The 27,279-nt window shown below is 25.0% G+C and overlaps 4 protein-coding genes across 4 annotated transcripts; 2 read left to right on the top strand and 2 right to left on the bottom strand. All coding sequences in view use genetic code 6, as the record gives it.

Moving 5' to 3' along the window:
- Positions 1–414: 414 nt before the first annotated feature.
- Positions 415–8,532, bottom strand: TTHERM_01006530 (hypothetical protein; the record flags this gene model as incomplete). Its single annotated transcript, XM_001030845.2, has 11 exons — positions 415–954; positions 1,012–1,134; positions 1,186–1,434; positions 1,612–2,060; positions 2,176–2,909; positions 2,970–3,267; positions 3,605–4,316; positions 4,842–5,402; positions 6,914–7,470; positions 7,606–8,061; positions 8,130–8,532. 11 exons carry the CDS (start codon positions 8,530–8,532, stop codon positions 415–417), a joined length of 5,082 nt encoding a protein of 1,693 aa, XP_001030845.2.
- Positions 8,533–11,307: 2,775 nt separating this feature from the next.
- On the bottom strand, positions 11,308–11,595 carry TTHERM_001006511 (hypothetical protein; the record flags this gene model as incomplete). The annotated part of the gene is made up of 2 exons (XM_012798547.1): positions 11,308–11,461; positions 11,534–11,595. 2 exons carry the CDS (start codon positions 11,593–11,595, stop codon positions 11,308–11,310), a joined length of 216 nt encoding a protein of 71 aa, XP_012654001.1.
- Positions 11,596–12,052: 457 nt separating this feature from the next.
- TTHERM_01006510 (hypothetical protein) lies at positions 12,053–18,648 on the top strand (the record flags this gene model as incomplete). The annotated part of the gene is made up of 12 exons (XM_001030843.2): positions 12,053–12,116; positions 12,188–12,544; positions 12,621–13,097; positions 13,303–13,817; positions 13,880–14,455; positions 14,514–15,213; positions 15,280–15,577; positions 16,466–17,229; positions 17,295–17,950; positions 18,008–18,130; positions 18,184–18,566; positions 18,633–18,648. The coding sequence occupies 12 exons, from the start codon at positions 12,053–12,055 to the stop codon at positions 18,646–18,648; spliced, it is 4,929 nt and encodes a 1,642-aa protein (XP_001030843.2).
- Positions 18,649–20,456: 1,808 nt separating this feature from the next.
- TTHERM_01006490 (hypothetical protein) lies at positions 20,457–27,269 on the top strand (the record flags this gene model as incomplete). The annotated part of the gene is made up of 12 exons (XM_001030841.2): positions 20,457–20,523; positions 20,594–20,950; positions 21,043–21,513; positions 21,848–22,362; positions 22,436–23,011; positions 23,084–23,783; positions 23,856–24,153; positions 24,959–25,725; positions 25,794–26,530; positions 26,584–26,706; positions 26,764–27,146; positions 27,254–27,269. The coding sequence occupies 12 exons, from the start codon at positions 20,457–20,459 to the stop codon at positions 27,267–27,269; spliced, it is 5,010 nt and encodes a 1,669-aa protein (XP_001030841.2).
- Positions 27,270–27,279: the final 10 nt, after the last annotated feature.

Below are 27,279 nucleotides of genomic sequence, written 5' to 3'. Positions count from 1 at the left end.
AATCATTTAAACAAAAATTTACATTGATTCATAATTATTTTTATATATAGTAAAATGCCATATTGATTTACAATAAGCAAATTTTAATATTTTGATTTAATTAAGATAATTATTAAATGATTCTTTATTCTGCTGAATCAAAAAAAGTCTTATTCGGTCGATCACTAGTATTTATTTACCTACATTCATTAGTAATTAAATGAAAAAATAAACCGAAATTATGAATAAAACAGAATTTTCTAATTTTTAGTTTAATTTTACATGAAGAATTAAACATTTATTTATTTACTTATTAATAATTTTGATTATTTAATTTTTTTTAATATTTTTATATTTTAATTATTTTTTAAAACTTTATATTTTTGGTTCATTAACTAAAAATTTAAATGTATTCCTTAACTCTTATTTGGTATATCATTTTACTTTTTAAAAGCTCTCATTTTAATTTTCTTTTTATGAGCTAATTACATCTGCTTTAGATCTAAATATATTAAAAAAATATTGTAAAATAAATTAGATTAATTCTTATAACTAAAAAGTGCGAATTTTTAAAAGAAAATTTATTTACTCTTTAAGCCATCTTGCAAATTTGTCTTTAAATAAGAAAAAGCATAAAATTCTTTAACTTTTTCTGAGCTTTAACTGATCTGTAAATACATGCTTTTTGGTAAACCAGTACTGAATTGACATAAAAACTATTTATATACCAACCATATCAGTTCCGAATATTGTCAAGTAGTAAATGCTCCAATCAAAGTCTTATTAGTAGGAAATTTTAGCAAGTTAAGGAGAGAAAAACCAATTAATGTGATAGACAATCAACAAAATAAATGATGTGAAAATCACAGAGAGTAATTTTTCAATATTTAAAGATAAATTATATATAATTTTTTCTATAGAAACCATGATTATTTGAATAGCAACCACAAATCCAATAATAGACAGAGGAGAAATCTTTTAATTTTTATAAAAAAATATATGCCCTTCTTATAAATATTAATCTAATTTTACGTATAATAATCTTGAAGACAGATAAAACATGAATAGTAGTTTGCAATAATATGTTAAAACCCTTAGAATGTGTAACAAATTAGAATCTCTATATAGGAACAACGAGGTTATTTCGAAGAAAGTCTATTCATTAAATATTTATTTAACAAAAAAAAAGACAAATAAATTTTTTACGAAAAAGAAAGAAATGAAACTCTTCTAAGGTAACTCAGGATTTTTTTTAACGAGATAGTCTGGAATTTGAACAAAAGATTTGCTAACTGGGTCATAACAACCCACAATCTTTCCATGCTTTTTGGCTATTTGACTTTTTAGTTCTTCATCTACTAACTTTTAAGTTGATACATTTACAATGCTTTAATTCTGTCCATAAGTTCCTTTACGGAATTTTGTATATCTCAATTTTTCATTCTCCATGCTTTCCTAAATATTTAATGATCAAAAATTTTAAAATAAAATCTAGAAAAATAAATAAATAAAAATGCGTCAATTAAAAAAACATAAAGATCAATTGACAGTTAGATAAATAAATAATAAATGAAAAAAATTAAAGGAGAATTAATTAATTAATAAATAAATAAATATAAGATGAATGAATACATGCTATTCGCTTGGATTGATAGCTGTTTGAAATTTTCTTTGTTTTCTCACTGGAGAGTTTTTAAATATTTTAGAAGTTGGACTTTAATTGTCAGTATTTAAGTTTTGTCTTGTTATGTTATGAGATCCAGTTGGACTATAATCTTTGTTTGTGTTATCAAAGTTAAATAACAATTTTTAGTCAGTTTTGGCTGTTTTATTTAATTCAACATCGTTTACAGTTATCTTAGGAATGTCTTTATTTCTTTAATCTTCAATTTCAGTTTTTTGAGCTTCAAAAAGTTCAATCTCTCTTTTTCTTTTGTATTCGTTATAATCTAAGTAAATGCCTACAGCAAAAGTTAAGAAACAATAAACAGACTTTCCTATAAATATGTAGAATATCAGCATACCTAACAGATCTTATTCAGAAACAGGGTAATACTCTAAGCACTGCACATCAGATGGTCCTTTTAAATAAATATTTTAATATAACATTAATTAAGTAAATAAGCAGATAAATTAAAATTTTAAGAATAAGAATAAATAAATAAATAAATGAATAAGTTAATCAAAATAAATTACCTGTGCATGTCTTGCAGTTTTTTATACAATTTTTGCAGATTAAGATTTCATGTATGAGACCATTAATTTTTTCTTCACTTTTAGAGCTTGGATAGGTTCCATCTGGGCATTCCTTTAGACATCTGTTTGCATGTTTGTACCAACCTTCGAGACAAGTTAAGCAATAATCTAAGTTTCCAGGATGACAAGTAGAACAAGTTGAATGGCAAATAAGACACTAAGCTTTATCTAGTGAAACGACATATCCATCTGGACATTAAAAAACACAAGAATTATTTAATAAATAAGTTCCCTCTTTGCATTTAGTGCATTAATTATTGTTAACACCAATACAAGTTTTGCAAGATTTATCACATTTTTAGCAAGAATTATTTGCATTATCTCCGAAATAACTATCAGGACACTCCTCCAAACATTTATACGGAAGATAGTATCTTTTACCTTTGCAAGAAGTGCATTAAGATTCTAAACTTCCAGTGCATGTTTGACATGTAGAATGGCATGGTGTGCAAATATTTGGAAACTCTGTTGGGAAGAATCCCATAGGACAAACAAGTAAGCATTTATTTTAGTAAAGATAAGTACCTGATGGACATTCTTTACATTCATTTTCACTTAATCCAAAACAGTTTTTACAAGAAGAGTGGCATTAATCGCATTCATTTGTTAATTAATTAGGTAAAAATCCAGTAGGACAAACTGTTTCACATTTCAAACCAGGTCTAACTAAGTATCTTAAAATAAAATAAAAAAATATTTTTATGCAATTTTGTATTTAATAAATTTATGTTTACCTGTTTCCAGAGCACGAGAGGCATTCGTCCTTGTTAACTCCTAAGCAAGTTTTACAAGTGAAAGGACACGACTCACATTGATTTGTGTTATTATTGTGGTATTATCCATCAGGACACAGAGAAAAGCATTTATTATTACTTAAATACAAAGGGGATTTGCAAGATAAACAAGAAGAATCCTTCTCATCAGCACAAGTAGCGCATGTTTAGTGACATATTTAACACATCCCTGTAAGTTTATTAGGGAAATACCCATCTTTGCATTTCTCAGAGCATTTTTTATCTTATAAATATTTTCCTTTTACAAACAAAAAAATTATTAATAATAATTCTAAAATAACAAAAGCAAATTAAATTGTTAGTCTCAATTTTTTAGAAAAAAATTTAAAGAGAAATATGTATGAATCCTATTCTAAAAATAATTAATTGAAAGTAATTTTTAAAAAACGCATCTTCTACAAAATTTCAGAATAAAATATGTATTTGCTCATTTATATTGGAGTTCTTCAAAAATTAGGGCTTTTTAAATTTAATTTTTTTTAATGCAAAAAAAGTATAAGTTTCGTTTATGGGAATGGCCTTAATATTTGAGGAGTTACAGTTATGATAGATAGAGTTTGCTTTATAAAAATTACCTAATTTGCATCTGGTGCACTGATTATACAGATCTCCATCACAGCTTGCACATGAAGGATGACAAAGAATACATTATGAATTGACGTCATCTGGATAGGTGCCTTCAGGACATCTTGAAAGACAAGTGTTTTAACTAAAATACCTTCCTTTAGGACAGGTAATACAGCTAGTAGAAGAACTATCGTGGCAGGTTAAACAACTTGGATGACAATTTTTACACACATAATTGCTTCTATCTTTGTAATAATAATCTGGACAATCTTTATCACAAGAATTATTATAATTTAAGTATCTTCCTCCTGTACAAATAGTGCAACTAAATTTATCTCCGGGTGATTTGCATTCACCACAAGTTATATCACAAAGCTTGCAAATTTATAGCTTATTCTCTTTAGTAGCAAAATATTTAGAAGGACATTAACTAACACATTAATTCGTAGTGCTATCATAATAACCATCTTCATCATCGCATGTTAAACAATTATTAAAGTTAGCACCATTACAATTGCCACATAACCCATGGCAAGCTTCACACATTTAAGTAAAAGTATTACTATAAGTTCTGTCTGGACAGTTCTCCAAGCATTCTTCTCCATATAAGAATCGTTTATCAATACAAGAAGTGCACTTATTAGCTGTATTCTTGCAGGTAACACAAGGGCTCTTGCAAGGTTAACAAGTTTAATCAGCCGTCTCTCCATAATAGCCCGGCTTTTATAAGTAAAAAGTAATATTTAAAATCAAAAAACCATATTTAGAAAACATTTATTTGAATTAATAATTTATTAAGATAAAATAATAAAAATTATAGAAAATTGAGATATTCAAAAACAAATAAACAACCAAAATTTAAGATATTTAAACATCAAAGCTGTATTTAAATCGAATAAGAAATTAATAATAATAATTTTCATAAAATTATTCAATTGAATTTTTAAAAAATTTTATAATTTTGTTTTGTATTTAATTTTTAATAAAACAAAAAGAAATTAAAATTGTACTTGAAAAATATGTTTGAGTTTTGTATTTTGGAAATATTTTGTTTAATAAATTTAAAAATAAAAGAAATTTAAATCATTATTTTGAATTGATTAAATTGCTTTTTTTTAAATTGTTAATGTTAAAATCAAATTTTTGTTGATGTCTTTAAAGAATTAATTTAATTAAAATTATTTAAAATGAAGATTATAAATTAATAAGAGAAGATAAATAATAGAAAAAATAAATCTGTGTTACTGGGCATTAAGCTTCACATTTGTGATCCATAAGAAATCTAGATGGCGCTACAGATGTGCAAGTTAAGCATTGGTTTTCACTGGGCCCATCACAAGTTAGGCATTTAGAGTTGCATGGATCGCAATAATTAGAATGGGTATTTGGAAAATAAGTCTCAGGACACTCTAGTAGACAGCTATTTGTTTACTTAAAATAGTATCTATTACCTGTGCATTTTAGACACTAGTTATTGTTTGGTCCAAAGCAAGAATAGCATTCTGTGTGACAGGGAGAACAGATTGGTTTATTTGGGTAAAATCCTAATCCACAATCTAAATTGCATGAACCTTTTTTAAAGAGGAGTGGATCTAAACAAGTTAGACACTAATCAGATTTAGGTCCATTGCAAGTTAGACATGTTGGATGACAATCTTTGCAAACATTAGAAGTTTTTATATCCTAATTTAAAAATGAACCATCTGGGCATTTATCTTTATAGCACTATGCCCTCCACAAGTAATAGCCAGTACTACATCTTACACAGCCATCGTAATCCCCACATTCTTCACAATTATCGATACACTATTAAAATATTAAAAAATAATTAAAATCATCTCAAGAATTCCATATGATTAACATATTAACATTGAAATATTTTCATTCACTTTTTTGTCATTTTTAAAAAATTAAAAATAATTCCCAACAATTTTATTCTAAATTCTTTATTAAAAAACATTAAGCTATCACTTTGTAGAAGATCTAGCAAAATATTTTATTGAGTATCCTAAAAAGTTGAAAAAGAGTTGGTAATTTCTAATTACAGTAATGAAAATATCATTTTATTGGAAATTAGAATCATTACGAAATTGCTAAAAAAATTCCAAAAAATAAAGAAATAAGTTGCTTTAAATTATTTTAATTTTAGCACCTAAAATTATGAAAACAAATATTCATTCATAGATTGATAATTTTTTTATTAAAAAAGGTCAGGCAATCACTTTGTAGAGAATTTAACAAAATATTTGATTGAATATCCTAAAAAGTTGAAAAGGAGTTGGTAATTTCTAATTTTAGCAATGAAAATATCATTTTATTGGAAATTAGAATGATTACGAAATTGCTAAAAAAATTCCAAAAAATAAAGAAATAAGTTGCTTTAAATTATTTTATTTTTTAGCACCTAAAATTATGAAAACAAATATTCATTCATTCTTTAATTAATATTTTTTAATAAAGCATTTTTATCCAAATAATCAAATTTAATTATTGGAATAAAATTTCTACTTTCTTCTAATAAGAAAAATATATCCAAAATATAATTTCCCTCTGAATTTATATAATTAAAAGAAACAACTCAGCAATATATCTATAGATTTTTATCTTAAAAAAATAAATTTTAATCCTAAAAAAATCTTAAAAATATTTGATTCCCTTTTAAAATCTAAAAAATAATTTTTTATATTTGTTTTAACTCGCACAAAAAAAATTAACTATTTGTAAATATTTTTGAGACTGTCTCAAAATACTGCTTTATATTCAATCTGCCTAAATTATGTTTATTGTAAATAGTTGAAAATTTTTAGAGGTTAATATTAATTAATTTCAATATAAACTTCAATTTAAATGGTAAATTCAATTATTATTTGATTTCAATTTATTTTTAGATATTGGAATTAATTGTTTCGCATTTACATTGATTAAATTGCTCAGAAAATAATCGAAAAAAGGAATTATTAAATATCTCTATCAAAAATAAGTATCATTAAAATAGTGTTAAGCAAATAATCAAAAGCAAGTAAGAGATCACCCAATTATTTTGATATGGTTTATTAATTTATTTTGTGAAATCAATTAAATTAATGTGAATTACTACTGTAAGCTAAAGAATTTTTGATATGATGATTAAAGATCTTTGTTTCATGGATCAAAAAATAGGAAAAAAGAAATTAAGAATTAATCAGATAAAAATTATAAAAAAGGGAATGGATATCATCGATTAATTCATCTATATATATAATGCATTTTGTCATGTATTTTCTTCTAGTAATCTGTAAATAAAGTATAAGTAAAGAAGTAAATAATATGATTTTTACCCTTGAGACAATGATCATCATTTCTCTAATTCCGAAACCTTCATACCAAGCTGGATCAATGAAATTATTGCCTATTTCAAGCTTAATCTAGTTGGTTTTATTAGTTTATGTTGAGTTAGCTTCTATCCATCCGAAATTTTCTCCTTAATCCAATCTTCCGCAACCCATTTAGGTACCACCACCATACAAAGAAAAGATCTTTTGATCATTAATTTTGACAAACTCTTCTTCAGGAGTAACTCCATCTTTGAGTTCTTCGTAATTTTCAACTTAAGCGTAGTAAAATTTAACTAAGACTGAACTGTGTTTGATTGGCTTCTTATTTTAATCAACAATGTCCCATGTTTTCTTGATAGAAACATCTTTTCCAATAATTCCAAATCCTCCATAAAAGCGCTTTAAAACAGAGTTATCATTGCAGTCAGAAAACTAAGCCCAATCCTTTAAATTAACATTACTTTCCTCAGGCAAAATAGGATTGAAATTAAAACCATATTCTTCAAAACTCAAATTAGAAAAATCGTCCTCAAAAAAACCTTTAAACAAGAACATTCCATCTATTTTTATAATATAAATTTATCTCTCTTTTTAACTTTACATTCAAATCCTATCAACTTTCATTCAAAATAGAACGAAAATTGTTTAAGACTTTATTATCAAATAATTTTTAAACAAATTTTTAAATCCTTTACTCCAATATTTTTTGGTTAATTCAATGCATTCACCATTAACATTTTCAGTGTAGGAAGGACAAGATTTAACACATGATTTGTTAAATCTTCTATAACTTCCTACACAAGCTGCACATGTAAAGTTATCTGAATCACATTATCTGCATGTAGACAATTTGCAAGGTATTTCTTCGCAAAATAATCCATTTGAACTTTTCCTCAAGTTTCCAGTACAATCTGGCAGGCAGCTGCCTTAATACATGTATTAATTAGTAGGACAAACACATTTACCAGAGGAAAGTGTAGCTCCTGTTTTGCAAGAAGAGCATTAATTTTCACTAGCTCCGCTACACCCTTTACAATCAGCATGACATGTATCAACATAAATTTGAAGATCAAGCAATCCAGCATAGCCTTTACTGTTTGTCTCTGCCTTGATTGTAACTGTATTGCTAGTATGACTTATGACATATTGAACTTTTTAATTAAATTAAAGAAATTAATCTAAGTAGAAATAAAGTATAATAAATAAATAAATGAATTACCTCTTTCAAATCTATCCTAAATTCCTTATTTTCCACATATCTTCAAATGTAGTCTATCACCAGGACCCTAGCTATACGATGAATAAGAACCTAAAGTTTAAGAATCAGCACTGAATATAATTTTTTAACTTCCATCCCATTCATCAATTGCTACAAAGTCTATTCTTACTAACACGCGAAAATGTTCGGGTAAATTTTAGAATTATTTCTGAACTGATTTCTAACCATCTCCAATATAAAGTACTTCTTTGTTTGCTTCAATTAATTAGCCTGCACATATGATAGACTTTCCGCTTCCCCATCCAGTAAAAGGTGGATTCAGCCATTCTCTAGCTATCAGAAGATTCTCTAATTGTTATAATAATGACAATAAAGATTGGTGAATGATGTAATTCAAGTTCATTTATTTAAGATTTCAATAAAAAAACACAAATTGTTTCAAGTATTAATTATTTCTTACTCGCTCTAACAAGCTCAAAATAAGTTTGGATGAAGAACATTGCTAATAAAATAACTCTCATTGCGTTTGTTAATAAATAAAAGTATATTTTTCTTTGTTATTATCTTTGTTTCTTTTAATAAATTAGTTGAATAAAAAAAAATCTTTTTTTTGTTTTTTAATCAAGTTTATTACAACTAATTTATGAATTTAAAGAAAATCAATGCTATTGTAAATTAATATCTAAATTATCGATAGTGAGAAGGAATATGTTCCCTTGTTGTTTATAGATTTATTACTTCACTTTTACTAATTAATTTTGTTTTACTTTATTCTTTTACTCGAACAGTGTAAATATCAAATGATATCTAAGTATCATTAAGTACAAAAACTGACCATCTAAATTGATATCCATAAACTCGTACGATTTTCATAATTAAAGTATTCTTGTGATAGAGATTTTTATTAATTAATTAATACATTCCAAGAGATAGAATCCATAAATTTAAATTAAGCAATATTCTTTCATTTATTTATTTATCATTCTATTTATTAAATTTCTTATTTCCTCTCTCTGTCTTTGTTTGCCAAATAGAAGTAAGAATTTAATCAAAATTTCATTGATTTATTCTTATTTCAATATCTACCATTTATTTTTATCATTTGAATTTATTCTATGATTAAAGTGAAATTTTATTCAATTCAAATAATTTTATTTTTTAATAGTAAAAATGAAAAGTAAATTTTAGATTTATAAACTAAAATCAGAAAGTAGATGAAATGCCTAAATATTTTATTTAAAAAAAATAATTTATAAAACAAACTGATCAAATTCAATGCAAAAATAAAAATATAATTTATAACTTTTAGATTTGTAATTATGATATTAATTTGGATTCTAAAATACAATAGTTCAATTTCAGACAGATTTTAATGTATTTACTATAAATAAATTAAATTAATTGAATAAGTAATTTTACATTAATTATTTTCTTAAAAGGGTTATGCGAAATTAATAATAGATAAAAATTAAATTAAATTATAAAACATTGAGGTCATTAATAAATTATTACTATTTTTGATTGATTGATTTATTTATTTATTTATTTTTAAATTTGCTTTTTTTATAAGAACTAAATGTCTTTATTTATTTTTTAATAATATTGTTAAAAATAAAAAATAATAATATCATTCATTCATATTAAATCAATTTAAGACAGACTTTAAATTTTTGATCAAATTTTTTTAATTTTAGTTTTAATTAATTTTTTTAATTTAAAATAAAATTTTTATTTTATGCTTTAATTTTAAATACAATTAAATTTTTTTATTTTTAATTTATAATTTTTTAAATTTAAATAATTTTTTTATTTTTATTTTCTTCAATATTTAAAAAGCCGAATCATCAAACTTAGATTTTGCTTTAACAAATTAAATTAATTTGTCAAATTTAAAACTTAATCTTGGGTAAAAATAGTTTAATTGTTTTGTTAGGATTGTGATATTATTAGTTATAAAATGAATTTAAAACAAATTAACTCATTCATTTGTTTATTAGATTTTTATTTGATTTATTTTTCTTTTTCTTTTTTTTTTATTGTACTTGTCTTTTTTCTTCTTCTATCATCTATCTATCTATCTTTCTTAATTTAATTAATTTTTTTATTTACAACAGTTACTTTTATTATTTATTTATTAATCTATTCTTATTATTTCATATTTTTTTCTTCATTTTTTCTATCTAAATAACTAACTAATTATATATTTTTCTTCAAAAATTTTTAATTTGGAATTAAATTGGTGATAAACGTGCATCAAGCATAGTTCCTTTATTTGTTTTGGATTGTGATATTTTTAGTTATAAAAATGAATTTAAAACAATAAACTCTTTTAATTTGTTTATTAGCTTTTTATAAAATTTATTTTCTTTTTCTTTTTTATTATCCTAATAATTTTTTTATTTATTTTATTTTAATTTAATAAATTATAAAAGGAATAACTAAATCAATAAATAATAATACTTTAAAATAATAAGCAAATGTAATAAATCAAAAAGATTAGTTGTCTTTGAAATATATTACTACTGTTATTGAAAAAAGGATGAATAAATATTAAATATTTGAATAATAGAAAATAATATGTTGTTTTATTATACAATAGTTTGTAAAAAGAAAGTATAACCTAAAATATATAAAGCTAAATAGATAGATAGATAGATAGATAGATAGATAGATAGATAGATAGATAGATAGATAAATAAATAAATAGATTTATTAATTATTTTTATATTTATCTATATTATATTTATTTTTGTAAGTTAATAAATAGCTTATTAAATAAATGTAAATTACAAATTAAATTAACATATTAAATAAATGAATTTCTTTAAAAACATCCCTCATTTTAACAAAAAAATGAAAGCTTTTATTAAAATTAATTTTGCTTAAATAAATGAGGATTTGTTATAAATTAATTTTTAATTTTACAAGCAATAAAGCTGAATCATAAAATTGCTTATATGTTTTTCAATCATATAAAAACTTAATATCTTCTTTGCCTTTTCTAAATATAAATAAGTTAAGAAAAAAATTAACATTAACCATACCTGAAATTAAAGATTAGAAAGAATATTACTTACTGACTGACTGCGTGTAAAAAAAAAGATGTCAAATAATATTAAATGCATTCATTTCAATTTTTTATCTTTTAGATGAGGATTATAAAAATACTAATTTTCTATCATATAAAATGTTTGAATTGTATCGATTCATTCTTAACCTAATCATTTTTGTAAAAATATTTAGAATTACTATTTATTAAAAAAATTTCTATATGAGGCGTAAATATGAATATTTTTATTTTATATTATGTCAGTGCTTTCCTATTTTTTTTTCTAAAAAATTAATAAATAAACTAATAAAAAATATTGTTTATAAATTTTAGAATTAAGAATTTAAATAGTTACTTCTGCGTCATTAAAAATACATTTTTCTTTATATTCGATTTTCTTTTAAAAAATTCATTCATTTGTTTACTGTATTGAAAAAGATATTCTAAAAAATTGATAATGAAAGCATGTAGTCAAATTTAATGGATTAATTGATTTATTACGTTAATTAAACTTTAGTTGAAATTTGATTTTATTAAAATTATAATAGCTTTATATTTTTGTTACATTGATAGTAAATATATTTCAAATCTATTTTTGGGATACTACTTCTTATTTTAGTTTTAATTTAATTCAATAAATCTTTTTAATAAATTAATTAATTATTAATTCATTTAAATGATAGAATATTTTATGAGGCTATGATACTTGTATGATTTTAGATTACATCAATCAATCATTCATTCATTTAATTTATTAGAAAATATCACAAAGTAGAACAGAATAATTTAATTATTTTAATTAATTTTTAAACAAATAAACAAACAAACTAGCATAATTAAGCATATCAGCAAAAGCTAAAAGGGAAAAGGACAAATGAAACAAAAAATTTTTTATATTTTGGCTTTGATACATTTATTTTTTGAAGATGTCTTAGCATGTATATCAATAAATATTACCATTTTATTTATTTTGATTATTTTTTTTATATTTATTTAATATTTAATTCAGATGGATATCAATTAAGCTCAGCAAAATGGATTCAAAAAGGAAAGCCTTCTATCGCAAGCGGAGACACTGATGGATGGTCTCTTTCATCAACAAATGCATATTATAGAACATGCGTTGGAACTGTTACTGAGTTACTAAATAGAGATTTATTTGTTTTAAGATCTGGATATAAAATCTCTAAAACTTATACTAATCTTCCTCCACACTGGTCAGTTGGAATTAGATTTGATTTAGTAATTGCTTCTTCAGCATAAGGCTGCTTAAGTATAGAGGGATCTGTGTAGCCTTGCTATAAATATTATTCCTACACTAATTCTTACAATGTTTGCACAAACAGAGTAGAAAATTTTTAGAGAGGTATTTATTTATTTATTATTTTAATTAATGACTTAATTACACATATTAAGAGAGATACTTTTAATTAATTAAATAGTGTATACAAATTCTACTTCACATTCTTCGCCGACTTTAAATCTTGAACTGCAAGCCTTATCAGGTGATTTAATTTTAGGCATGGTTGAAATCTACCTTGATGTGTGTCATAGCTCTTGTCTTAAATGTAATGGACCCACTGATAGTTAATGTACATAATGTGATCCTAGTTGCTCTACTGTGACAAGTGGTAAATGTAAGTGCCCTACTGGAAAGTATATGCTAGATGGGAAATGCTATAATCCATGTCCTCCTGGTTATGTATAAAACCCAGATACTACTTAGCAAACATGTGTTATTGATTATTGCTCTTCAGAACCATAAAATGTCTATTGCTTAACTTGCAAGACCTCAATATATTGTTAAAAATGCAAAATAGGATATTTTTTTTACCGAGGTTCATGTGTCAGCGAATGTCCTCCTGAAGCACCAAAAGACAGCACTGGATAATGTAAAGACCCTACTGTAGGAAAATGGAGTAATTTTTTTTGGAACTTTCATATTTTTAGATGTGGTTATTTATTATTTTTACAGTATCAAATAAAAAATCATTTTTTGAAAAATAGAAAGTTTTTTTTCGTAAACAAGATTCCAAAATATTTATTTAATTTTTTAAGATTTCTAATATATTTTTAAAAAATTTTTTTAATTGAAAATAAATTTATTTTGATTTTAATACAAAGATGCTAAATATTTAGTCTATGAGTTGTTTTCTAAATAGTTTAGTGATTCAGAAATAACAGGTGCTAATTTTTAAATTAGTGCACCAGGAAAATTTTATGGCGGACCTACTTGGACTAAATTTAGTGATTGTGGAGATTACAGATTTTTTGCTGGGTACAATGTTTATGGACCTGGATCATAAATTTACTATTAATTTACTTTGCCTGCAGGTGCTAAATATAGCTCTTTTTTAATTTCTTTCTTGTTTGGTCAAATTGATAATTACGAGAGTGGTGAATATGTTAATTTTATTATCAAAAATAGTGCTGGATAAGAAATCAAAAAATAATCTATTACTGGTAATGGAAAAAATTTAATTTGCGGAAGAACTGATCAACAAGAATTGTTTTAATATCAATATATTAATGTGACTACCACAACTCCTGATACTTATAGTTTAACAATAACCAACTCATTAGGTTAAATAGAAAATGAAAGTTTTGGAATGAGAGAGTTTATTGTCATTGTTGATTATGTAAGAAGAATATTTAACAAAAAAATCAAAAATTATTTTTATTCTTTAAATAATTTAAATAGTGCATTGAAAATTGTATAAAATGTCAAGACTCAGCTGGATGTGTTTAATGCGATGCTGGTTATTACCTTTTCAATTCTCAGTGCTATAAAGATCGCTGTCCAGATGGTTCTTTTGAAGATAAATCTAACCCTACTCCTAGATATTGCTCCTCTTGTCATATATCTTGTAAAACTTGCACAGGAAGTTCTTCGAATAATTGTTTAACTTGCTTTGATGGAATTTATCTCAGAAAAAATAGCTGTGTTGCTAATTGTGGAAATCAATTCTATCCTACTTCATTAACTTGCACTGATTGCCAGAATCTTATATGTAATCCTTGCTATTAGCCTTGTTTGAGATGCACAGGTGGAAGTTATAACCAATGTTAAGCTTGCATAAGTGGATATTTCCTAGATATTGATAAAAGTGAATGTGTTTCTGTTTGTTAAGATAAATTTTATCCTAATTCTTCCACTAACACATGTGATCCATGTGATGTTGAGTGCTTTAATTGCCAAGGTCCTAATAACAACTAATGCATTTAATGTGAAAATCCTAGGTTCTTACTAGGAAATGAATGCAAACTCAACTGTCCAGTATATCCTTTTGTTTTTTTCTATTTTTATAACATAGTTTATTTAAATTTAAATTTAGTCTGGCTATTATGGAAACAAAAAAAATTGGTAATGTGAACCTTGTATCTCTCCATGTGCAGAATGCATAGATTAAGCAACTAAATGCACAAAATGCAATAATCCTACTCTTTATTTAGATGATTTTTAGTGTGTTGTAAATTGCTAAAATAAGAAATATAAAGACGATGCCACGATGAGGTGTGAAAAATGCAATATTTAATGTGGTAACTGCAGTGGACCTTTCTCAAATTAATGTACTTCATGTGATCTTGAGGATGGATTTTTATTAGATACAACATGTGTTTAAGATTGTGGAGATGGTTACTTCCCAGTTTCTGATCCTTCTTATGTCTGTACAAAGTGCCATAAAAGTTGTAAAACATGTAAAAATCCAGGCGATAATTTAAGTTGTACTTCTTGTAACAATTAATATCTTAATCCATAAGGCTAATGTTTAGACACTTGTCCTATAGGTTATTACTAAGACCCAGCCATTTATCAATGTAAAAAATGTCATGAAACATGTGAAACTTGCTCAGATTAATATAGTATCAGCTGTTTAACTTGTATTCCAGGAAGATATTATTTAAATGGACTTTGTGTAACAACATGTCCAAGTAATACTTTTCCATTAGAATTAAAAGGTTGTTAACCTTGTCATCCATCATGCGCAACATGCAACGGTTATTTACCACAAAACTGCTTATCCTGTAAATTAGGTAAAAAATTTTTTCTATATGAAAAAGTGTTTAATTAATATAAAAATATATTTATATTTTAAACAGGAAACTATCTGTAAAATGGAACTTGTGTAGAAACTTGTTCAGCTGGCTATTATGGAAATATTGAAACTGGTTTATGCAGCTAATGTCATCCTAACTGTGCTTCCTGTTTCGGAAAAGAAGTTAATGAATGCTCGAAATGTAATAAAGGCTTCTCTATTAGTGGTACTACTTGTGGTACTAAATGTCCAGATGGATAATATTAAGACAACAATCTTAATTCTTGCCTAAACTGTCATTTCGAATGCTTCACTTGTGGAGGTCCAGAAAAAAATGATTGCACAGGCTGCAAAGGAGAAAGGTAATAAATAAATAAATAAATAAATAAATAAATAAATAAATAAATAAATACAAAAGAAAAAATAAATTTATCCCAAATTTATTATGAAAAGAAAATAAAAAAATAGCATTTTATTTAACAAAAAACAAATGTTTTAGAAAAATCTAAATATTTTTGGTTTAAACAAAGGCAACTAATTCATTTAAATATTAAATTTTCAAAGCAGAAAACCTAATAAAAAATGTGTTTTCTAAATCAAATTGATCAAGAGAAAGCTCTTTTATGAATAAACATTTACAGCAATATAGATTGATTTATAAATTTAATAAATTTGATAAAAATTAAATAAATTAATTTGATACTTACAGAATACCCTAATTAAGATTTAAAAATAGCATTTTGTTAAAAAAGACATAATTATTATTCAAGTAGAAGAAATATGAATTATTATTATTCAAAGTACAAAAAAAAATTATCGTTTAATTTAAAAAAAATAAATTTATAGGTGAAAAAATAAACATATTTGATTTTACAAATAAATTATTCAATTTAACAAAAAAGAGCAGTTAAAAAATAAATTTTAAAAAAGGAAAGAATTCGATTAAAATTCATTAATTGGCTGGCTAATTCATTTATTTTGATAAAATTTTTCTTCTTTTAATTAAGTCAAAAAAATTATTTTGTAAATCAAATACCGCCTGTTCTGTATGCTAAGGCCTTTATTAATTTAAGGTTAAACTAGATGTTAAGTTGTTAAATTAAAAATTTTTTTCAAAAATCTTACTGAAAAGGCAGTATATTTATTTACAATTGCAAGTATATATAAATAAATTTGTATTTTTTTAGTAAATATGAGAGATAATTTTTTTGGGTCTTAACAATATGATATTTTTATTTAAAATATACTAGGTACTTAGACAAATAACTCTTTGTTTGTAATTCTTCTTGCCCAGAGAAGACATATAAAGGAGAGAACAACACCTGCTAGCCATGCCATCCCAGTTGCTTTGGGTGCTAAGGACCAAGCCAGAACGATTGCATTAAATGTAGCTAAGGCAGCTATTTGTATTAAAATTAATGCGTTCTTGCTTGTCCTGATGGATACTTTCCAACTGAATAGCCATTTTTATGCAATAAATGTCATGAGTCTTGTGCTTAATGCTAATTTGGATCTCAAGACAGTGACTGTGTTTCATGTAATGGAAACTATTATTTGGATGGGACAAAATGTGTGGAAATATGCCCTAAAAGTACTTTTGGCAGTTAAAATCCAAATTAGTGTCTGCCTTGTAATCCATCATGCGCAGAATGCTCTGGCCCAAATTTCAATCAGTGCACTGCTTGTTAAGATAATACTTACATGTTTGAAAATATATGCTAAACTGAATGTCCTAATGGATATCAACCTTCACCAATTAAGAAGGAATGCATTAGATGTGAAGGAAGCTGCAAAGCATGCTCTGTATAGGATCCAGCTATTTGTCTCTCTTGCGAAAAAGGAACTTACCTTCATCAGAATAAATGTATCAAATTGTGTCCTGATGGAACTTATCAAGGAATTCCAGCTATTACCAATCCTGATAGAGTCTTAACTAAAATAGATACCGAGTAAAGTGAAATTGAATCTGAAGAAATTTGCCTAAATTGTGCATCCGATTGCAGATAATGTTCAGGTAAATTTTAAACTAAACTTGATAAAATAAATTATAAAATATTTTAAATATAAATAAATAAATAGGTAGCTTTAAGTAAGATTGTACACAGTGGTTTGACGAAAGAGAAGTCAACTACGCAGAATATATTATTTTCTGGATATTCTTTGGAAAGACAGTATTTTGTTTCTTGAGTTTGATTGCTGGTTTTTACTTAGATTACAGAGAAGAAGTGAGTGAACAGGAAAAACTAAATAGCCTAACAAGTAATAGTCCAGAGGAAGAAAAATAAAGGATGATTTAGTAAAATAATGCCAAAATTTATCCCTAAAATAGACATTAACCCTAACCTGCGAGTGGCCTTCTAAAAGTATTAGCACATCCATAAGATAAAGATAATAATTTAAATGAGATAGAAACAGTAAAAAGCTACGAAGAAAAAGAAAGTCCTCTAGTTGATGAAAAGGATTTGATTAAAACATAGAATTCAAGGAAGAGACAAAGACTATAATTAAATTTGTTCTGTGATAACTCTCTTCAATTTAATTATGTAAATAAAAACACAGGAATGAACTCAAAAAATGATAAATCTAAAGGAATTGAAGAAGACATTTCTTTCCAATAAAGCAAAACCTAAAACCAATAAAAATTTAAAACATAAATGTCATAAAGTGATAATTAGATTTAAAATAAAAATGATAATATGAAAATAGAATAAAAATCCCCTTTAATGGCATTTATAGTAAATTTATTTTAAAATTTAATTTTTTAATAAAGAAAATTTTAAAACTTAATAAAGACTTTCTTTGAAATAACCTAAATGTTTGTTTACAAAAACATCGCTTATATGAGACCTGTCAGAGTTTTAGTTTATTACTGCAAACTTCTATTTATCTTCTTTATTACATCTAACATTTCAAATGTAAAATAAAAAATTAAAAATTTAAATTAATAAATAAATAAATTGTAAAATAGAATCAATATTATCTGATAGCATTTTCGATGCTTGGACTTCTGCTTACTGTCAAATTAATTAATTATGGTATTATTTATTTAGGAGTTAGATTTTAGTAACTGACAATGCTATCTTTTACAGCTTTTATAGTGATAGTATTTTTCCATTTAAAAGCATTCATGTTCCCTGAAATAGCTAGAATATCTTTCCCTCAAGATAAATCTTGGAGCAATCTCTACTTCTACACTTTCTTGGCAGATCTAGGGTTATTCTAAATAGTTTATTTAATTATTTAGATTATCATTACTTATGATTTCTCTTCTAGACTCATCATTAAATATGATTGCTTCCATAAAATATTAAAAATTCTCTTCTTTAATGATTTGTTGAAAAAATGGCTAGAGTAATTTATTTTTCATCTGCTTTTGATTATCTTAATTTAGTTTTACATTTATTTCTATAAATTTAGTGAAAACCACTCGTGAAAGATCTCAAGTACATCTTATGTAATAATTTAATAATTATTATATCATATAAATTTATGTTTGTTAATCTGTTTTTAATAGATAATTTAAGCTAAAATAATTTTTTTTGAATAAATTCTTAAGTTAAAAGTTAAATTTGATTAAATAAATATTTTATAGATACTCAGTCATTTTATTTTGCCATATTCTTTATTCAATTAATTAAGGCTAGTTTTATTCAATTTATAAAAAATTTTATATTTAATCCAATTTGAAATTAATATATGAGTGTTTGACTTGTTTTCATTAACATCATTTCAACAAAAATATTAAAAAAACTTTATTTAATTGAAATTTATTTATTTATAATTTAATAATTTATATTTTCATTCTTTAATAGCCAACAAGTATATAAAATAATATATTTAAATACATATTAAATAATTTAATAAAGATTTAATAATTTTTACATTTCTTCCATACTCTCTTTTTTCTGGTTTAGTTTATTTGAAGAATGAATTAAATTAAATTTAATTAACAATTTGATACTAATTTGTTAACTTCTTAAAAAATATTTTTTTTGAAAAAAATAAATTAAATAGTTTAAAATAATATTTTAATATAATTGAAACAAGATAAACTCCTAATTTTTTGAACTATTTCAAAATCACCATGTATTTATTTATCTATCTATCTTTGATAACTTAATAATATTTAATATAGTTTCTGAGCTCAATATCTTCAAAGCAGCTTACTTATTTTATCATTGATTTTATATAGCTTTATTTAATGTTAGATTTCAATATGAATTCATTTAAAATTTGATAAAAATTCTATTGAAATTAAATGTAATATATTCATATTTAAAAAGAATTTGAAGCTTTTTTTATCTTTGTGATTTTGATTTATTAATAATTATTTTTGATGATTAAGGATTCTATTGATTAGAAAAATGCCTTATTCTGATAAGAGATGATGAAGCAAGATTTAAATTTTATTAATTTTAGATAGATATTTATAAAAAAATATTAATACCAAAAAAGAGCTCTTGGAATTGATGAATTGAATATTTGGTAAATTAATTGTATTCATAATCAAAGCTTTTTGATTGATTTAAATTAATACAAAGAATTTAATTATTTACTTCATAGATTTATTTACTATATAAAATTTTATTGGGAATAGTTTTTAGTTTTTTTTATAAATTCCCATAATGAGAGTTTACATTGAAAAAAATAAGATTTAGAAGATGCTTGAATTCAAAATCCAAATAGTTTTTTTTTTGATAAAATTCAAAAAAAAATATGTTTGCTTGGTTGCTGAAGATTAAAATGAGATTTGAAAAAAAACTAATGTATTGAAAAATATAAGCAAATATTTATAATATAAAAAAGAGCAATGGATGGATTTTACTACCAGAAATAAAGTTTAGAAGAACTGTAATCTTAATTTATTTGCTGAAAACTTAGTTTAGTTTTTAGTTTGAATACTTGAAGAACTTACATTAATATATTAATTGTCTTTTGCAAATCTATTTGAAGAATATTGTTTATTCCTCATTGTTTATTGTTATTATTTAATTAATTTTGCTTGAACTCTAACAAAGGAACTTAAATGATTTATAAATAAATAAATATTATTTGTTAAGACAATAATTGATACTCACAAAAATTTAGTTTACATAAATCATTTAATTAATCTTAAAAATATCAATTAAAAGAGTAGAAAGAAAGGAAGCGATTTTTATCAAACAAATCTGATTTCTATTAATATTAGCAAAATAACAAAAGTAGACATTTAGCTATTTTTTTAAAAAATCAAAAGCAAAAATGCAAATGAAGCAAATTATCCTCCAATTTGCTTTAGTTCTTTTATTCATAGAAGAAGTCCTTACTTGTAATTCATATTTAAATTACATGTTTTATAGTTTTTATAAGTTAATTATTTTAATTATTATTTCAATCAGATGGATTCTAATTTAGCACAAAAAAATGGTTTCAAAAAGGAGCTGGTTCTATATCTGCTGGAGATACTGATGGATGGTCTCTTTCATCTTCGAATGCATATTACAAAACTTGTTCTGGAACTGTTACAGAGTTACTCAACAGGGATTTGTTTGTTTTAAGAAGTGGATATTCAATCTCTAAAACATATACTGGTCTTCCTCCTCACTGGTCAGTTGGAGTCAGATTTGATCTAGTTGTTGGTGTTGGTGGTTCTGGCTGTTTATATATAGATACTCAGCCTTAACCTTGCTATTATTATTATTCTTACTCTAATTCTTATGCTGTTTGCACTAGTACTGCTGAAAATTTTTAAAGAGGTATTTTAATCAATTAGTCATTTTTTATTTGTTAATTGTATTTGTTTGTTTGTTTCACTTAAAAATAATTTTTTTTGCTTTATACTAAATAGTATATTCAAATTATACACATAATTCACCTACAATGAAACTCGATCTCTATGCATCTGGCGATTTAATCTTAAGTTTAGTTGAAATATATCTTGATAGATGTCATAGTTCCTGTCTTAAATGCAGTGGACCCACAGCCAACCAATGCACATAATGTGATCCTACTAGTTCTCCTGTTTCTGGTGGTAAGTGTTAGTGTCCTACTGGAAAATATATGCTAGATGGTAAATGCTATAATCCATGCCCATCTGGATACATAAAAAACCCAGACACTACATAGCAGACATGCATTATTGATTATTGCTCTTCTGCTCCAGAAAATGTATATTGCGGAACTTGCAAGAGCTCTACATTTTGTACATAATGCAAGTTAGGATATTTTTATTATATGGGTTAATGTGTAGCCACATGTCCTCCTGACGCACCGAAAGACAGTACTGGTGTATGCAAAGATCCAACAGTTGGAAAATGGAGTAATTTTTTATTTATTAATTAATTAAGATGCATAAATAAAATAACATTTGCTCACCATAAGTGAGTAAAAATATAATTTAATTAATACTACCAATAAAAAATCAATAAAGATAAGTAATACTTTTTTATCCATACAAATAAATAATTATAAATAAGTAATTTACTATACCTTATTAATATATTCATTGACTCTTTTAAATTTCTGATTCTTAGATAAATATTTATTTATTTTTTTAAAAAGATATTATTAAAATTAAAAATATATTTTAATATTTTTCAAAAAAAATATATTAACAATAAAGTAATTTTATATTTAAATTATTTAATAAAAAGATGCAAAATATTTAGTGTATGAATTGTTTTCCAAAACATTTAGTGAATCTGAAATAGTAGGTGCTAAATTTTAAATAAATGCACCAGGAAGATTTTATGGAGCAAATAATTGGTCTAAATTTACTGATTGTGGAGATTATAGATTTTTTGCTGGGTACAATATTTATGGACCTGGATCATAAATAAACTACTCATTTACTTTGCCTGCAGGTGCTAAATATAGCTCTTTTTTAATTTCTTTCTTGTTTGGCTAAATAGATAACTACGAAAAAGGTGAATATGTAAATTTTGTTATCACAAACAGTGGTGGATAAGAACTTAAAAGATAGTCAATTACAGGCAATGGAAAAGATTTAATTTGCGGTAGAAAAGATTAATAGGAGCTATTTTAATATTAATATATTAATGTGACTGTCACAACTCCAGATACTTATAGTTTAACTATAACCAACTCATTAGGTCAAATAGAAAACGAAAGTTTTGGAATGAGAGAGTTTATTGTCATTGTTGATTATGTAAAAACTTACTTTCAGTTTTTGACAAAGAAAGATAAATTTATTAAAATTATTAAAAAAAAAAATTAAATAGTGCATTGATAATTGTACAAAGTGTCAAGACTAAGCAGGATGTGTTTAATGTGATAGTGGTTATTACCTTTATAAATCTTAGTGCTTTAAAGACCGTTGCCCAGATGGATCTTTTGAAGATAAATCTAATCCAACTCCAAGATATTGCTCTTCTTGTCATGAATCTTGTAAAACTTGTTAAGGAGCAGGTCCCAACAATTGCCTGACTTGCTTTGATGGAATCTATCTCAAAACTAATAGTTGTGTTGCAAATTGTGGAGACCAATTTTATCCTGCTACATAAACCTGCACCAGTTGCCAAGTTCTCATTTGTAATCCATGCTATAAGCCCTGCTTAAGATGCACGGGTGGTAAGTACAACTAGTGTTAAGCTTGCATAAATGGATATTATCTTGACAGTGATAAAAGTGAATGCGTTTCTGTTTGTTAAGATAGATTTTATCCTAATTCTTCCACAAATACTTGTGATCCATGTGATATTGAATGTTTCAATTGTAAAGGCCCAAATAATAATCAATGTACACAGTGTGAATTACCTAGATTCTTACTAGGAACTGAATGTAAGCTCAATTGTCCAGTAATTAATTAATTAATTAACTTTAAAGACTTAAAATTAAATAATTTTATTAAATTTGTTTTTTTAAATTAGTCTGGCTATTTTGGAAACAAAAAAACTTGTACTTGTGATCCCTGTACTTCGCCTTGTGCTGAATGCGTAGATTCAGCTACGAAGTGTACGAAATGTGATAAACCTAATCTTTATTTAGATGATTTTTAGTGTGTGTTAAATTGCTAAAATAAGAAATACAAAGATGATGCAACTATGAGATGTGAAAAATGCAATATTTAGTGTGGTAACTGCACTGGACCATTCTCAAATTAATGTACTTCATGTGATCTTGAAGATGGCTTCTTATTAGATACAACATGTGTTTAAGATTGTGGAGATGGGTATTTCCCAGTTTCTGATCCTGCTTATGTCTGTTCAAAATGCCATAAAAGCTGTAAAACTTGCAAAAGTCCTGGTCTTAATACAAGTTGTACTTCCTGTAATAATTAATATCTTACTCCTTAAGGTTAATGTATGGACACTTGTCCTATAGGATATTATCAGGATCCAAGTATCTACTTATGCAAGTAATGCCATGAGACATGTGAAACATGCTCAGATTAATATAGTATTAGTTGTTTAACTTGTCGTCCTGGAAGATATTATTTAAATGGTCTTTGTGTTACGATATGTCCAAGTAACACCTTTCCTTTAGACTTAAAAGGTTGTCAACCTTGTCACCCTTCTTGTGCTACATGCAACGGCTATTTTCCACAAAATTGTTAATCTTGCAAATTAGGTAAGTTATAACTCTAAATAAATTAAATTGTGTTTTTATTGAATTAAATTTATAATTAAATAAATAAAATAGGAAATTATTTATAAAATGGTACATGCGTGTAAACATGTACAACTGGTTATTATGGAAATAATGAAACTGGTACTTGTAGCTAATGTCATCCTTATTGTGCTTCATGCTATGGAAAAGAAGTTTATGAGTGCATGACTTGTAATAAAGGATACTCTCTAAGTGGTTCCACATGTGGTTCTAATTGTCCAGCTGGATAGTATTAAGACACAAATCTTAACTAATGTTCTAACTGCCATTTTGAATGCTACACTTGCGGAGGTCCAGATAAAAATGACTGCACAGGCTGCAAAGGAGAAAGGTAAAGCTTGCCTTATTTATTAAAATTATTCATTTTTTCTTTTACATTTTTTTATCAGATTTTTTTATTCTAAAATATTGTGTTGTTAAAAAATAAAATAATCATAAAAAATTAGAATTTTGTTATAAAACCAAATAGAATCTTTTAATAAAATAATTTAGAATTTATTAATAAAACAATAAATATCTATTGATAAAACAATAAAAGAATCTTTTAGTAAAATAAAATAGAAACTTTTAATAAAACAGGTAAAACAATAAAAACCTATAAATAAAATAAATTTCTATTTATTGATTAAAAAATAAAAGAAATTTTTCTAAAAATAAAATAGAATCTTTTAATAAAATAATTTAGAATTTATTAATAAAATTATAAATATCTATTGATAAAACAATAAAGAATCTTTTAGTAAAATAAAATAGAAACTTTTAATAAAACAGGTAAAACAATAAAAACCTATTGATAAAATAAATTTCTATTTATTTATTAAAAAATAAAAGAAATTTTTCTAAAAATAAAATAGAATCTTTTAATAAAATAATTTAGAATTTATTGCTAATAAAATAAAACAAACTTAATAAAGCAAATTTGAATCATTTCATAAAACATAATAAGAAAAATTTTTATTTAAATAAAGACTGTTTAGTATTAAAATGCCATTAATTTTTAGATAGATAGATAATTAAATACATACTGAATGATGAAATTAGATTTTTAATAAAACAGAAAGAACATTTTTTAAAAGCTAAATAAATATCTTCAAATAGTATTTTTATGAATTAAATATGAAATTAAAATATCTTAGGTACTTAGATCAATAACTTCATTTTTGTGATTCTTCTTGTCCTGAAAAGACGTTTAAGGGAGCGAACAATATTTGTCAGCCATGTCATGCAACGTGTGGTGGTTGTATTGGAAATACAGCGAATGATTGTATTAAATGCAACTAAGGTAGCTATTTATATAATAATTAATGCGTTCTTGCATGTCCTGATGGGTATTTTTCAACTGAACAACCATTTTTATGCAATAAATGCCATTAATCTTGTGCTTAGTGCTAATTTGGCGCTCAAGACAGTGATTGTACGTAATGTGCTGGTAATTATTACTTGGATGGGGCAAAGTGTGTCTAGGCATGCCCTAAAGGTAGCTTTGGCAGTACAAAGCCAAATTAGTGTCTACCCTGCCACTCATCATGCGCAGAGTGCTCTGGACCGAACTATAACTAATGCACTACTTGTCAAGATAAAACTTATAAATTTTAAAATATATGTTAAACTGAGTGTCCTAAAGGATACTAACCTTCTCAAATTTAAAAAGAATGCATTAAATGTGAAGAAGGCTGCAACTCTTGTTCTGTATAAGATCCAGCCATATGTCTCTCCTGCTAATAAGGTACTTACCTTCATCAAAATAAATGCACTAGTTAGTGTCCTGATGGAACTTATGTAGGAGTAGGAGCCGTCACAAATCCTAACAGATTATTATCTGATACTCTAATTATTGATAATGATTCACTTAAATCTTAATAAATTTGCCTTAATTGTGCAGATGACTGCAGAAAATGCACAGGTAAATTTTTAATCATTCTTGAGAAAATGGTTTTTAAAATATTTAAATTTTTTTTTCTTTCCAAATAGGTAGCTTCAAATAAGATTGCACATAGTGGTTTGATGAGAGAGAAGTAAATTATGCAGAGTATCGCATTTTCTGGATATTTTTTGGAAAAACTGTATTTTGCATTGTAGGTATACTTGCTGGCTTCTACTTAGATTACAAAGACGAAGTTAGCTAAGAGGAAAAACTAAACAACCCTATGAAATAAAATCAAGAAGAAGAAAAACAAAAAATGATTTAACAAAATAACGCCAAAATATTTCCAATAAATGGTCCTTAATCACAGTAAGTCAGCGGTCTTTTACCTGTTTTACCTTAAATATAAGATAAGCATAGTAATATAAACGAAATAGAAACAGTGAAAAGCTATTAAAAGCATGAAGAAAAAGGAAGTCCTCAAGTTGATGAAAAGGATTTAATGAACAACACAAACACAAAGAAGAGACAAAGACTCGACTTAAACTATCTTCAGAATAACTCTCTTAAATATAATTAACTCAATAAAAACACAGAATTAAATTTCGAAAGTGACTAAACAAAAGGTCTTGATATTGATTTCTTGTTCCATCCAAACACACTTAGCACACAAAATAACAACTTGAAGCAATCTAATAATAAGTTAAGCATTAACGCCTTAGAAAATAAAGATGAAATAATAAACCCAGGCACATAAGCTTAAATAGTGAACAACGACTAAATTTAAAATGAAAATCAAAACACCCTGATAAATAAATAAAAGTCCCCCATTCTAGCATTCTTCGTAAATATTTTTTTTTTTTTTATTAATCAAAATAAATGTAAAATATAATCAAGATTTTCTTTGAAGTGACCTAATTATTTTTGTACAAAAACGTTAATTTCATGAGACCTGTCAGAGTTTTAATCTATTACTCTAAGCTTCTATTTATTTTCTTCATTACATCCTTCTTTTCTAACGTAAAAAATAAATAATAAAGCATTTAAATATTTTATCTAAATAAATTTATCGAATAGATCGATTATTATCTCATTGGATTTTGCATGTTTGGACTTCTGCTTACAGTCAAATTACTTCATTCAGGTATCATGTATTTAGGGGTTAAATTCCAGACTATGATTATGTTGTGTTTTGCTGTTTTTATAGTTTTAGTTTTTCTCCATATTAAAATGTTTATGTTCCCTGAAATAGCTAGGATATCTTTCCCTCAGGATATTTCTTGGAGCAATCTCTACATCTACACTTTCTTAGCAGATCTAGGACTATTCTAAATAGTCTACTTAATTATTTAGATAATTATAACATACGATTTCTCTTCTTAGCACATTATTAAATACGATATCTTCCATAGAATTTTAAAAATGATCTTCTTTAAGGATTTGTTGAAAAAATGGCTTGAGTAATTTATTCTTCAATTAATTGTCATTCATTCATTCAATCAATCAATCATTCATTAATTCAATAATCATTTTAATTTATTTTTATATTTTAATTAAATAAATTAAGCGAAAAAGACAATTGAAATTATACAA

This window comes from Tetrahymena thermophila, assembly GCF_000189635.1.
Source record: "Tetrahymena thermophila SB210 genomic scaffold scf_8254581, whole genome shotgun sequence".
Classification (NCBI taxonomy): domain Eukaryota; phylum Ciliophora; class Oligohymenophorea; order Hymenostomatida; family Tetrahymenidae; genus Tetrahymena; species Tetrahymena thermophila.
Note: the sequence above shows the minus strand (reverse complement) of the source record. Positions and strands in the feature narration are given on the sequence as shown.